General features: G+C 30.1%; 2 protein-coding genes across 6 annotated transcripts in view; one reads left to right on the top strand and one right to left on the bottom strand.

Annotated features, from left to right (window-relative positions):
- The window catches only part of LOC145194712 (uncharacterized), a 139,626-nt gene that overhangs the window by 95,823 nt on the left and 29,874 nt on the right, over window positions 1-13,929 (bottom strand). For 3 of the 5 annotated variants that reach the window (XM_090070780.1, XM_090070781.1, XM_090070782.1), the window contains exons 8-17: window positions 13,442-13,600; window positions 10,524-10,706; window positions 9,378-9,983; window positions 9,005-9,181; window positions 8,736-8,900; window positions 8,174-8,332; window positions 7,883-8,065; window positions 2,196-2,783; window positions 1,264-1,443; window positions 839-1,003 (exon numbers count right to left, since the gene is read on the bottom strand). In XM_090070780.1, coding sequence (XP_089926906.1) covers window positions 839-1,003; window positions 1,264-1,443; window positions 2,196-2,783; window positions 7,883-8,065; window positions 8,174-8,332; window positions 8,736-8,900; window positions 9,005-9,181; window positions 9,378-9,983; window positions 10,524-10,706; window positions 13,442-13,600 — 2,565 coding nt within the window. Of the gene's footprint in view, window positions 1-838; window positions 1,004-1,263; window positions 1,444-2,195; window positions 2,784-7,882; window positions 8,066-8,173; window positions 8,333-8,735; window positions 8,901-9,004; window positions 9,182-9,377; window positions 9,984-10,523; window positions 10,707-11,632; window positions 12,516-12,964; window positions 13,404-13,441; window positions 13,601-13,929 lie in introns of those variants that run through there. The other 2 variants (XM_090070785.1, XM_090070784.1) reach the window with 2 other exon arrangements.
- On the top strand, window positions 2,802-5,965 carry LOC149880292 (uncharacterized). The gene has a single exon (XM_090070787.1). It carries the CDS (start codon window positions 3,027-3,029, stop codon window positions 3,612-3,614), a length of 588 nt encoding a protein of 195 aa, XP_089926913.1. The 5' UTR covers window positions 2,802-3,026; the 3' UTR covers window positions 3,615-5,965.

Genomic DNA, 13,929 nt, shown 5'->3' with positions numbered 1-13,929 from the left:
AGCTTAGCTACTCATTATGAGAGGTGAAGAGTTTGTTAAGCATTTTACTTTTAACAACAGCAAATTTTGATAATTTTATGAATTTTGAACCTTAAGCTTTTAATGCTTTTTAATTAATACTTAAGGTACTGAAATAGCAACAGTTGGACCCAGTTCACAATGTCTTCATACAGTTTTGGGAGGTACGGAAGGTTGGAGAACATGAACGCAAAATCGGTGAGGCCTTGACAAATTCTGTCAGCGTCTAAAATAAAACCACTTACAACAATAAGGTTTTTCGAGTAAAAATTCTTGATTTTTTGAAGTATTAAGAACTTACAGTAAGTAAGTATAGATGTTTTTTAACTTTATTAGTTCTTCAATCGATGAATGATTTTTTCTGGGCAGCACTGTTATTAAAGCCCAACATAATAGTGAGTTTCAACAAATCTCTTAACATGTCTCCATGTAACTGGTGAATTTCAACATTCTGTCAGCAATTAGTCAGTAAAATTGCAAAAATGCTAATTACAGCATTATTCTGTGTCAAATATACGTTCAACAATTCATTATGAGAGTTTGTAAAAACTATGAATCTGCTTTCAAGTAAACAAAAATGTTTGTAAAAGTTAAATCAAGGCTTATCCATAAAGCCCACGAAGAATGATTTTAGTTTACAATGAACGATGCAAATTTACTATTTTGGCCAGAAGCTTCTTTCAAATATTAAATGAAAAAAAAAATAATAAAAAAATCTGAAATAAAGCTCAACTAAGCCACAACAATCATTAAATAAACAGTTATTAGCTTCCAGCCATTTTTATATTATTTTATATTACAGCTTTTTATAGTAACTTACTTGCGCATAGAACATCTACTCCACACTCACGTGTCTCTGAGAACAGACCGTTGCAAGGACCCAGTACATTGTTGCATCTTCTGAAACGCGATGTTGTGGCAGGGTTTTGTTCCAGCCAGCAACTTGTAGAGCATACACTCCAAGAACTCCACTCATAAAAAGCACCTTTACAGTAAACAAAACATGTTATAAATTTTTCATAAATAAAGCTATTAATCCAGGAGAACATCCTGTTGCAAGCTCTTCTGTAACATTTGTTACCACTATTGCTTACAAAGTTATCAACTTTACTTTCCCAATTGGTACTTTATTATTCATATCAGAAAAAGTTAAAATATTAGAAGTTCGTTTCTCTTGTTTAAAGGTATACTTTTTAAAAAATAAATTACTAATTTTAAAAAATGTTTCAAAAGTACAAAGCTTACTGCATTCCAAGTAACAAGTTCTCACTTCAAATCTTGCTAAGTTTCCATCAGTTGCACAGTCTTCTTGGATGTAAGAGCTACTTGGATTATAACATAAACGCTCTCGAACCTGATAGCCAGCAGCACCACAAGTAACAGAACACCCTCCCCAAGTAGACCACTCAGTCCAATATCCTTTGGCTATAAAAACATCCTTAACTGTGTTGAAAAGGAAACACATTTTTAAACACCTTTTTATTTATGAGCTGCTCTCTAACTGACAGGTTTAATCTCCTTCCTGGCTGTCTTTTATGAGTAAAAAGATAAAGTACTAGATGGTTCCAGACTCATCCTAACAACCTTATTTTACTTCTCTTTTTCGTTTACTTACAAACAACATGATTTTCTCCTATTTAAACATATTCTTACTGAATTTTTTTTTCTTTCCTACCGTAATCCATCATCTATAAACAAAGCGGTGTTTTAAAACCTTAGTGGAAGTGTTTCAAATAAAAAAAAAAGAGAACAAAGATTGCGGCTGAAAGCAATAGCATCTCCTCAAGGTCAAATGGTAGGGGATCCTAGGAAAAAATTTCCTAGGGATCCCTTGGAATAAAAGTAATTACAAAAATGTTTCTGTTAGAAAAAAGAAAATCACTTCCTTTCAAATATAGAAACTTTCATTAACGCATAGCATTTATGAGCATATATCTGTTTATTTGCAAAATAGCGTTAGACAGGTGCTTTCTTTTGTAAAGTTATTAGTTGTACTTTCACCTTCTTTGAGACATGTATGTTATGAAAGACATATATGTCAAGTATGTCATGCATGTCATGTACATCATGAATGCTATGCTTGTCAAAATGGTTATGTATGCCGTACATGTATTATATGTCATGCATGCCAGTATGCTATGCACGTTTAAAGATTGAAACGCCTTATAAGTACTTACTTTCGCAGACTTTTCCAAGAATAGCTGGACTTTCCGTTGTGAGTGTCATTAGTTCCCAAAAGCTACTAGCAAATCTGTTGGAAAAATACTCGCTTCCGTTTATTACGTATCTTGACATCCTCATAACATCTGAAGCATTTACACCAGAGCCTACTGCACCAATAAACAACAACGCTTCACTTTTCACCAGTTCCTCCATTCCCAACCGTACGCTTAAATCAATATTTCTGCTCTCATTGCTGCTGATGAGATACACTACTACTGGCAGCATGTTTGTTCCTCTGCATCCCTGATAAGCAGCTCTGGCTTTCTCAAGGGCGTCGTTCAATGCTGCTCCGCCGTTTTTCTTTGACAAATTATCAATGAAAGCAAAGAACTGTGCTTTTGTAGTAAGATTGCCACAAGGAGAAACAATTTCAGCATCAGCGCCAAAGTTTACTACAGCCACTTGGGTGTTTTCATTTTCGCCAAGATCAGAGTTTCCGATGAACTCCTTTACAAATTCTTTTTCTTGCGTGAAGTTTAGATTTTTAGTTGACGTTTCCACCACAATAATGAAACTGATATTTAATGCAGAGCATGAACGTACTAAAAGAAAAGTTTTTTTATGTCATTTTTGTTTTATTGTTCATTTTACTTTTATTAAGATTTTTTTTTTTTAACACACTACTTTAGTGTACTTTTTCTAATGTTTTACCCAAAGCTTTCTTAAACAGGTAGCGACAGCTCATTTTCCGTAAAATTAACATTGGGCAACTTTTTCACGGAGAAGTGTAATTTTAATAAGGATTTTGGATATTTGATTTAAACTAATATAGTTAAACTCGTAAAATGCCTAACAAATGCTGCGTTTATGGTTACTCCTCGCATTACAAATCAAAAATAAAAGATAATGTTTATGTCACAATGTATAGGTTTCCCTTTGAATCCGAGGATCGCGAGTTATGGAATAAAAATCTTCAAAATGCAAACTTTGTGTTTACAGATTATAAGCGAATTTGTGCTCAGCACTGGCCTAAAGATGCAGAATTAAAAAAAGTCAAAGGTGGCAGTTTTGTTCCAGTGCATCCTCCATCAGTCTTTAAAGGTATACCAGTGTCTTGTATTCCAATAGTATCTAGAAAACGAGATGTTAGTGAGTTAATGTGCTCTGAAAGGAATAGTTTACCTGATGAGTTCGAAAACTTCACAAAAATGGGTGCTATTAAATTTAATTCAATAGTAAAAAAGTTGAAGTCGATGTTTAATAACTGTGAAGAAAAATTTTATTTTATTGCAAAAGAAAAAATTATATCTTCAATATCATATGAACATTGTGGACCAGTACCAAAGTTTTCAATATATATAACTTTAGAAGATTCTGGAAATATTTATTTTACTGGATATAGCCAACTTTTACAAATAAAATGTCTTTTTTAAACAAAGGCATTGTTAAATATTATTCTCAACTGGAGAATGCTGTTAGTTATGCTATTGATAATGAAAGAGATTCTAAGCGAGCATGTTATATTTGGTATCAAGTTGCTTAATTAAATAAAACAAAACAGCAACAGTAAAGCAAAAGTTCTAGATATTAGATTAAATGATATTCAAAGAAAGCCTATTACTTCAGTCAATCATTGGCAAAAAGGTTTCTTAGAGAACTATATTTCTTATTTTGCTGAAAATTTAAAATGTGTAAATTCAAAATTAAGAGAGAAAAAGTTAACAATGAATACTGCTAGTACTTTGCAAAAAACTTCTAAAAGATTAGCAAGCTGTGCCAAGTATTTGTTGAATTGCGAAAAGAAAATTTTATCAATTGAGTATATTTCAGAGGCATTTGTGTCTTCATTTCCTCCTTTTTTAAGATGAAATTTGATATCAAAGTACTTATAATATGATTCTCAATCTGAATATAAAGAAATGCCACAACAAACAGGATTATGTTCACTTTGACTTTTTACCAATCCATCCGTATAACACAATATTTACCATTTCAACCTAATTTAATCAAAAGAAGTAATAAAAAAAAAAAATGTAACAAAGTAAACAAACTAGATAAATGCATTCTGTATACTTAGATACAAATTTTAAAACAATACTATTAACCATTAGTCTATAGTATTATTAATAGCTGTTTACAATGAAATGGTTTTTTAAACTGTTATGTTTTTTAAAGGTTGTGGTCAACCTAAAGGTAATAACTTACCAAATTTGAACTTTTATAAGTCACTTTATCAAATAAAGGTGTTTCTGTGCCATACACAGGGGAAAAGAAAGGTCCTGGCCATCAATACCTATGTGCAGCATCAATATTTTTTGCAAATGTTGTAAAAATTCATCAACAAACATCATTTACAAGATAAACCTATTTTTTACCCTGACCTAGCCATGCCCTTTCTTGCAAATGCTCCTACATGTGCGGCAGCATATAAACCCACCAACGGTTTTGAATGTAAGGCCAATCAAGAACCTTTACTCCATTTTGAGCAATATGGTTTATAAACAAGTTTTGGGTGAAAACAAATGCAAAACAGTTGGCAAAGAGGTTCAATGCACAACTAACAAAAATCAATATGAAACCAGTCAATACACAATGGAAAGCATATGCAGAAAAATTAAAAAAACTGAAGTTTTTCAATTTGGAGTAGTAACTGTTTTCATCTATTTTTCATATTATTTTGACAAAATAGTCAAAAAAATAGAGAAAAGTTTTCCAGAAAAAAGTTGTTGATTTTTTTCAAAAAACTTCGACCAATCCGTTATTTTATTATGTCATTTCAATAGGATTAGCTTCATTATTCCAAAGTTTTTATTTCTTCATTTACAATCTTCATTTCTTTCAGAGATAAGGAGTTTTGAGTTAATGAGTTAGAGGTTTTTAAATAAGTTGAATTTTAAAAGAAAACAGTGAAGTCATATTGTACTTCCTTCTTTTTCAATTTTAAAAATAAACAAATTAGAATAACGGAAGTGCAATTATGTTACTTGTGATTAAACAACTTTTTACAAAATATGGTTATAAATATACATTTCCCTGCTGTATATTTTATTCCATTGTGACACCAATCTTTGTTTGTTAGATTCATGTCTGTTGGGAATGGCTGAACAATGCAATTTTATGTATATGTAATTTAACTTTATACTAAAAATGATTTTTGTGATCTCTTGTTTTTGGTTATGTGTAATTTTTTATGGAAAAAATAGCCTATTAAATGCATTAACATGCGTACAAAACCATTCTCAAAAACAACTTGAACATTTACGCTCATTCAAAAACTAAATTATTTATAATAAGTTATAATCATTCAAAGTTAAAGTTTTTTTTAACAATCGACTCAGCATAATTATCTTTAAAAACTTTTCATTACTTAATGGAAGTGTATTGTTAATTTAACTAAAAAATAACTTCAATGTTATGTAAACAATCAGAAAGTTTTTTTGTGATTAAAGGTTTTGTTTTTTGCTGCATTTTAACAGGAAAGTTTAAACATTTTATCAAAAGTTTGTGGAAATTTTTCATTAAATTAAGTGATTTAAGTGATTTATGCTGAATTCATGGCAGTCTCGGCAGTTTTGAAGGAGAAGAGTTAACATTGCAGCTTTTCTCAAAAATGTTAGAAATATAAAGCTGTTTCTCTAAAGGTGGTCTTGCAAAAGTTTCTGAAAGAACGATATCAGTTTATGCTGGCAAAAAGTATGATTTTCTGGAGCAAATTGCTATTTGGTAATTATTTATGCATATGCTGGTTAAACACAGGTAAGGTATAATGGTTAGATAATCATGTTCTATGATAAATATCACATTTTTACGTAAATATACCTTTAATTGGGTAAGAAAGTCAGCTCTATGTGAGAAATATTTAAAGAAAAATTTAAAGAAATATATTTTTGAGTTTCTAACAATTTGTTTGAGCAATTATAGGCTTTTCCTAAGTTTAAAAAGTGCTTTTGCATTTTTTTCAAATTAAACAATACAGTTGTCCTCTTATCATCAAAAAACTTTTCAGCATTTCTATTGTTAATATTATTGTAATATAGTGAAACGTCCATGCAAAATGCAGGGTTAACTAAAAGGAATCATTTAACAAATTTTGTGATTATATTGATAAATACAAGCTATATGAAATATTGTTGTATATGTTTCATAGCATAAAAATATTCTTGTATTTTCTTAGATTTTAGATGTTGAATTCAATTATTGCCGCAAACAATATGAAAAACGTAAAACAGTGTCTTGTTTTCCATTTGCCAGATAAATTTCCTCGCAATGTTCTGTAAACTTATGTCTTCGCAATAAAGTTTTATGTATACACAAAAAGTAAACTAAAAATCAGTGGTGACACTGAAAAACCAATAACTGCTGAGCTCTTATTTGTATCTCCTTCCTTTGTTTTGTAGCTTTTTAATTCTTATCATGACAAGCACATAAAACTTTTGAAACCATTAAAATCACAACAAGGACAATAAAACTACAAAGGTAAATTGAAGTATTTGAAAGAAAAAGGCAATTGCAAACTTTTACATGTAGCAACATGCAGTCTGAATTTACTAAATCCATTTTTGTAAACCCATAATAGAGTTAGCATCACATTACACACAGATCAAATCAGTATGGATTCAGCAAATTTAAAATTCCAAACAAACTTTTCAACAATAAGATTGATTGGCAGAATACTCAAACCACTGAACCTACATTTTTCCTCTGCATTGAAGTCACTGGTCTGGAAATGTTAGTTGCTAATGGTGACATTTCCATTACCAATTTCCCTAACTACCCTTTTTAACTCAACCTATGGAACGCACCAAGTTAATGTAATTACGTTGTAAAAATTGCAAAAACCCTTAAAGACAATACAGCATATTACGGTTTTTATATCTTGGTAAAAATAAAAACAATTGCAAAACAATCTGCATTTTGAAAGTTTTGATAAATGTAAGCACTTAGTGAATTTGGCGATTCTTTACACGTTCCTGGATTTTAACAATTTATCATTGTAAAGTTTTTACTTTTTTTTTAACTTTAAAGATGAACAAGAGCGCATGACAGTCCCATTAAAAATTAAATTAAACTGCATTATGAAAATACTTATAAACACTTAAAAGTACTTCAATTATAGTATACTATGAAAACTCAAGACATTTGGGAGCATCAAAACTGGTTTTATTTCTATGTTATTTTTTTGTCATACTTTAGCGTGATCATAATGCTTATTCATTTCACTAAAATTTAAAAAAAAATTATTGAAAAATTCGATTGTGGATGATTCACCCAAATGCCCTTATACATTCTAGTCCAGCTCTAAATGTTGGTTTGGTGCAAGAACTCTGCGGGAGATCTCGATGTTGGTTGGTGCTGTGGTTGCACTCCATTTCATATCTTGAACAGTCAACTGGGATACTAATATTTTTTTTTAATCAGGGAAAAGCAAGGCAATTTAAAAGTTATGTTCAAAGCTTATGTCAATATTTATCATCAAAGTTAGTAAAAAAAGCTAAAGTTATCTGCAGTGATTTTAAGTTTTCAAGTCACTCAAATGAACATCTAGCAGAGCAATTCAATGAAAATAGATATTTTTTTATAAATATGTATTAGTTCAACAATAATAGCAAAAAATAAAGATTTTTAGTATGCAACAATTAAATTTAGTACAAAAATTAAGTCTCATGAAGTAATGAAACAAAAAAATTTTGTCTGTAAATACCTATTGTGCAGAATTCCAGGTTACATGGTTCATAATAAATCATAGTGCTGGGATTGCACTCGTATGAAGATGACGAATTGCTAAGACAATAATTGCGTGTACGATAGCGTATTGGATTTGACTGTGAAGTCATACATGATGCTGAGCAACTGCTCCAAGAAGCCCACTCATCGATTTCATATTCTAAATTTTAAGTCCTTGATTACAAATAATTAACTTCAAACTTACACATGCAATATAAAAAACTAAAAATTGATTAGCATTAGTTTTATCAAAATGTTTAAAACTTACTTGGACAAACAAACTCTCGATTACAAGGAATAGTTTCAACAATCTGGACATTAACACAAAGTTCAGAAGGCGAACAAAATCGAGTTCTTTTGCGAACAGGATTATCTTGATTGCATGTCTTAGAACAGTCACCGAAAGGAGACCATGGGGAAATTTGTACTACAAAATTTAGCGTAGTAGTTTTATTAACTTAAATGGATTTACATAAGATACACCTGCACAACGAATTAAAAAAAGATAAATGCCAGTATACCAGCGTTTAAAAACCAGAAATGCATTTGAGTTTCAATAGAAGTATATAACTAAGGAAAATTTCTGCTTGCCTAAGTTTTCAATGGAAGAAATAGCATAATTTCAAGAACACAAAAAAAATAGTTACTTGATTCATTAAACTGTTTAAAAAAAACTCATAATTATGGGTGCTGATTTGATAAAATGATAGTAAAAAGTAAATGAATTAGCTCTTTTATATATGTAATATGCAAAAGAGCTTATTCTTTTTTATTTTATCTTAGCAATAAGTAGTGCAGTTGAGTCTGGCTTTTACACAAAAAAAACTTACCTAAACACGGTAAATTAGTGTTACACTCTCTTGTCTCACTTGCAATACCATAGCAACTAAAAATCTTACAGTTACACGACCTTGTGCGATACTTTGTTGGCGAATTGTTGCTGAGCTTGCAGCTAGCAGAGCATGGGCTCCAAGCATTCCATTCGTAAAACCAGCCTATACAACAAACAATCATAAGATATAACCTGAAAAGGAAATTGATGCAATCAAAACTTATTGCAAAATTTATTTTGATCATCATAAAGATAAATTTGATTTACATGATTCAGTGCAAGTATTTAGTTCATAGTCAGCTATATTCCCATTAGCTGCACAATTATCGCTCAGTAGATTAAGATAATTATAACAAATACGTGACCGGTAGTGAATACCAGTGTACATAGCTATGTTAACACTACAACTGCTCCAAGAACCCCATGATGCCCACACACCTGTGGCTTAAATAAACACAAATAATAACTTCAATTAAGGAAAGTTAAAAATATTTCCGTCTTTACTTCCTTTCAATATTTTCTATTGAACGTTATACTGTTAATAAAATATTTTTAAAAATATTATAGTAAAAAATTAAATATAAATTATGTAGCTAGTATATTATCAAAAGTTCCAAAATTTAAGCCACAATTTACTTACTTAGACAGATTTTCCCAAGAATATCTGGATAATTAGGAGAAATAGTAAGATCATCAAAATTGTTTACAATCTTATAAGAAAAACTAGCAGCACCATTTATGACATACTTTGACATCCGTTGAATGTCTGAGATGTTTATATTAGCACCAGCTCCAATAATATATAACAAGCTTTCTTTTTTTACTAACTCTTCTGTGTTTAACCTTGCGCTTAAATCAAGCTCAACATTTTCTTGACCATAGGTTAGAAATATAATAACAGGTTTTACATTTAATCGCTTACAACCTAAATATGCCTCTCTTGCTTTTAAAAGAGCATGATTGATTGCTGTTTCATTTTTTTCATTCAGTGGCAAGTTATCAATCAGGTCAAAAAACTGTTCTTTTGTATTTAGATGACCACAAGGAGATGCTATGTCAGCAGTATTACTAAAGTTTACTAAAGCAACTTGCACATTCTCATTAACACCAAGCTCTGATTGTGCAATGAAAGCTTTTGCTAACTCTTTTTCTCGACCCCATTTGTTATAGAGAAAGTTTGATGAGATATCTAATGAAGAATGCAGCACCATGACAAATGTGATATTAAAACCAGAACATGATGCAACTAAAAAAAATTAAAGCAGTAAAAAGTATGATTTCCATGTCATATTACTCCGACATTCTCATTATTTTAACTGATAAACAGCATTAAAAATATACATTTAAGATGGTGACTATAAGTAGAAAGATCAATAATTTTGACTACAGCCATAAAATATTTTAATGATAATTCAGATGACCACTAAATCTCTGTTGAGAGAAGAAAATATTTGCAAAGAAACAATTACCAAAATATGTTTGAGATTTTAAAATTGGCATAAAGGGCTTAAGATAAGAATGTTTTATTAATAACTTTTAACATTTAAAGAATCTCCAATTGCCTTTTTTTACCTTACAAGTAACTTTTATAAAAATAAATTTGCTGAAGAGTTTAACATTTGTTCTGTGGAAGATGATACTAAAAGTAAATATGTAATATGTAATAAATATGATTTAGAAAGTGACCGTTGTATTTTGAAAAATTGGACTCCTGTTGTTAAGTATAAAGTCATTCATATAAGTATAGGAGGATTTTGCTTACTTTCAAAGAAATTTAATTGCTTACCTTTTTGACAAGGAAAAGTATTACAAGGTTCATAAATAATCATATCTTCATTTTTGCATTGATATGTTGAAGAAGAATTACGAAGACAATTAGGACGACTTCGAAAGCGTACAGGATTTGTATATGATACTTTGCATGTTGCTGAACAAGCACTCCAATCTCCCCAATCACCAAGTTTGTATTCTAATCATAAAGAAAAATATGACTTTTGTTGCATGTACTAAAACATGAAATTTTCTAAAAAGATAAAGATTTCAGAGGTAAGAGTTAAAAGTCAGTATTCTAATCACATTAATCAAGTAAGAAATTTGACGTATTTCTTTAAAACGAAATTTTCTACAAAGACAATGATTTCTAATATAAAAGCTGAAGCTTGGTACTTGAGCATGTTTTAAGAAGGAGATCCAATGACCCACTAACAATCGCATTGTTTGCTAAATTTTTCCAAAGTTATGTTAAATGAAAAATCGGAGTCAGATAAGATAAGAAACTTTTGTAGTATACATATGGTTGCAGCCTAGTAAAAGCTTTTAATTACAGTTCGTATATACAGGCTAAGAAAATTGCAAGTTTTGATATTCATTAGTTTTTGCTAAACTTTATATTCTATTCAAGATTAAAATCACGGAAAAATTATAATATTTGATAAACTTATTTCACTTGTTCCCTCAGGTTTATTGTCACTGCAAGACCATAAATCTCGAAGGTAATTGTAAATACACAACAAAAAACATTAACATAGCTAATACTATTTTATTATATATTCATAGAAAGTTTAACTTTAATAGAGAAAACTTCATTACTTATTAAATAACAGTTTTAAAGAATGTCAATGCTACTATGTGCATTCTCTTAAGGATTACTGAATTTCTTTTTGGGAATGTATACTTAGCTTAAATTTCTTCTTTCTTTTTTTTTTGGTCAAATTCCTAAAGTACACTGACCTTCTATAAATTATCATACCAAATATGCATATTAGTCAAAGTTTTTTGGATTAAAAAAAAAATTTCATGGTCATGGTATGCCAGAAAATTCATAGTCTTCACAGAGTTCATTAAATCTCACTAATATTGGAGTAACTAGCTCAAAGTTGTAGAATTATAGAATACCTAAAATTGTTTCGTCTTTATTAATATGTAGTTTTATCTCCAATATCCTCATTTACAAAATGACAGGAACAAAATTTCCTTTTTCCTTTTTTTACAGTTTAAGCATGTTATAATAGTCAATATTCAAGTTTATCTCTGCATTACTAGTACAAAACTGCATTATGATATAAAATTGAAGTGTTTTAAAACGGAAACTAAAGAAAAACTGATATGTACTTATTTGAATCATATCAATCTAAAATCTCCCCGTTGTTCTGGGACTAAATACAAACAAAAATAAGGATCTCCTTAAATTAGCTTGTTGCCATCATACCATAAACTAGATTTTGAAGCTGATATTGACAAAAGTCAAATTGGTATGTCTGCTGGATAAAAGCTTCTTGTTTTTAAGAGTGTTAGAGACAAATGCCAACTAACTGATTGGGTAAATTTTCTGATAGCTTTGTCAGACTCATTGGTGGAATCGATGGTAATACCTTTGCATTTCCAGATTTTAGCATTACTCGTAAACAACAAGAATGTGAAAAGCTAATGATGGCTGAAAAAAGCTTCTGAAACTAGCTTTCATATTTCTTCCAGATCCGCTTATTAGTAAAACGCAATTTGAAATTCATAGTACCATGTTTAGTGTAAGATGGATGTCCAATATAATCTCTACCAACACAAGATGGCTCTTTTAGAGCCATCTTCAAGTTGAATGTTTAAGAGAAATGAAGTATAGGTATCTTTGCTACTATTTTTGTTATAGCCCATCTTAGGAAATTGGGTAAATGCATCACATTCAATTGAAGTACTGATGAACTATTTTCAACTGTTGGGATAGCTTTTAAGATATCATCCAGTCATATCTGCTGCCTAATTTCTTAGTACTTTTCTATTTTCGGTAAGAAAATTATTAAGCATCCATTTCTAAATGTTACTCTTGTAAGAAGTCCATTAATTTTTTTGTTCCCAGAGAGTTTCCTCATCTATTTATCATGAATTGCTTGACTGCAAACAGTATTATATTCTGAAAGATTAAAGCAGTTTGATGCTTATTAAATAATCCATATACGAGATTTTAGTGTTAAAACTTTTACTTTAGAGCAGTAGTTTAAAGTTAGATTTTAGTTTTACCCTGATAAAAATCAATGTCTGGATTTAAATGCTGATGTTTTCTCTTTAGATACCATTATAGCTTTTTAAAAAGGGATACAAAATACAAAATTAAACTAAAAAATACACATTAAATCTTACTATATGGTTATAAAATCTTTTTAAAAAAATACTGCATAGTTATTTAATCCAATAGAATAACAGACATAAAAAATAAAAAAAACAAATACTTAAAACCTTATAGGTTTTCTGGCCTACATATACACAATAGAGCTTTAGAATTTTGAGTATGCATCTTCATGTAACATAAAAGTCTATTTACACCTAAAGTGCAACATAAATTTCAGCATATGACAATACCAACTTTGAAAAGAACTTTACAGACAACAAAAGCTGTTAATTTTTAATATTCATTCTCATAAATCCATTGAAGTGTTAGTTTGCGGCTTATTGAATTCCTTAATCATAAAACACGGAAAGATACCAACTTGACGCATTAAATATTTCATAAACTCCAGCAATGCATATAGGAGGGATCGTGGTAAACAAAAGTTTATGGAATTTATAATGCAATAATAGATAATTTGAAATAGCTATATAAAAATGGAATCCGAAGCCCTGATTGTTTATGTCATGCAACAAACTTGCGGCAAACTAGAATTGCTAAGAGAAAAACAAGAGTTAAAATTTTACGTGATCGCACTATTCACTAACCTGGGCATAAATACAGGTCACAAGGTGCAGTGTCGATAACTTTTATATTTTGACAGAGGTTTGAAGGAGTGCAACTTCGAGTTCGAATACGGATTGAATCATCTTGGTTGCAGGTTTTTGAGCAATCACCAAAAGGTGACCACTGTGAAACATATAGACCTGCAAATAGGTTCATTTCAGAAAGGTTAATGTATTTTTTAAAAACATGTATGTATGTATGTATGTATGTATGTATGTATGTATGTATGTATGTATGTATGTATGTATGTATGTATGTATGTATGTATGTATGTATGTATGTATGTATGTACGTATGTACGTACGTACGTACGTATGTACGTACGTACGTACGTACGTACGTATGTACGTACGTATGTATGTATGTATGTATGTATGTATGTATGTATGTATGTATGTATGTATGTATGTATGTATGTATGTATGTATGTATGTATGTATGTATGTATGTATGTATGTATGTATGTATG

The sequence above is a fragment of the Hydra viridissima genome, unplaced genomic scaffold, assembly GCF_058129835.1.
Source record: "Hydra viridissima isolate aposymbiotic clone 2 unplaced genomic scaffold, HvirCarnegie_v1 scaffold_13, whole genome shotgun sequence".
Lineage (NCBI taxonomy): Eukaryota > Metazoa > Cnidaria > Hydrozoa > Anthoathecata > Hydridae > Hydra > Hydra viridissima.
Note: the sequence above shows the minus strand (reverse complement) of the source record. Positions and strands in the feature narration are given on the sequence as shown.

Bases quoted from the DNA above. Each gene is read 5' to 3' on its own strand.
- LOC149880292 (XM_090070787.1), top strand. From the start codon at position 3,027: ATGCCTAACAAATGCTGCGTTTATGGTTACTCCTCGCATTACAAATCA.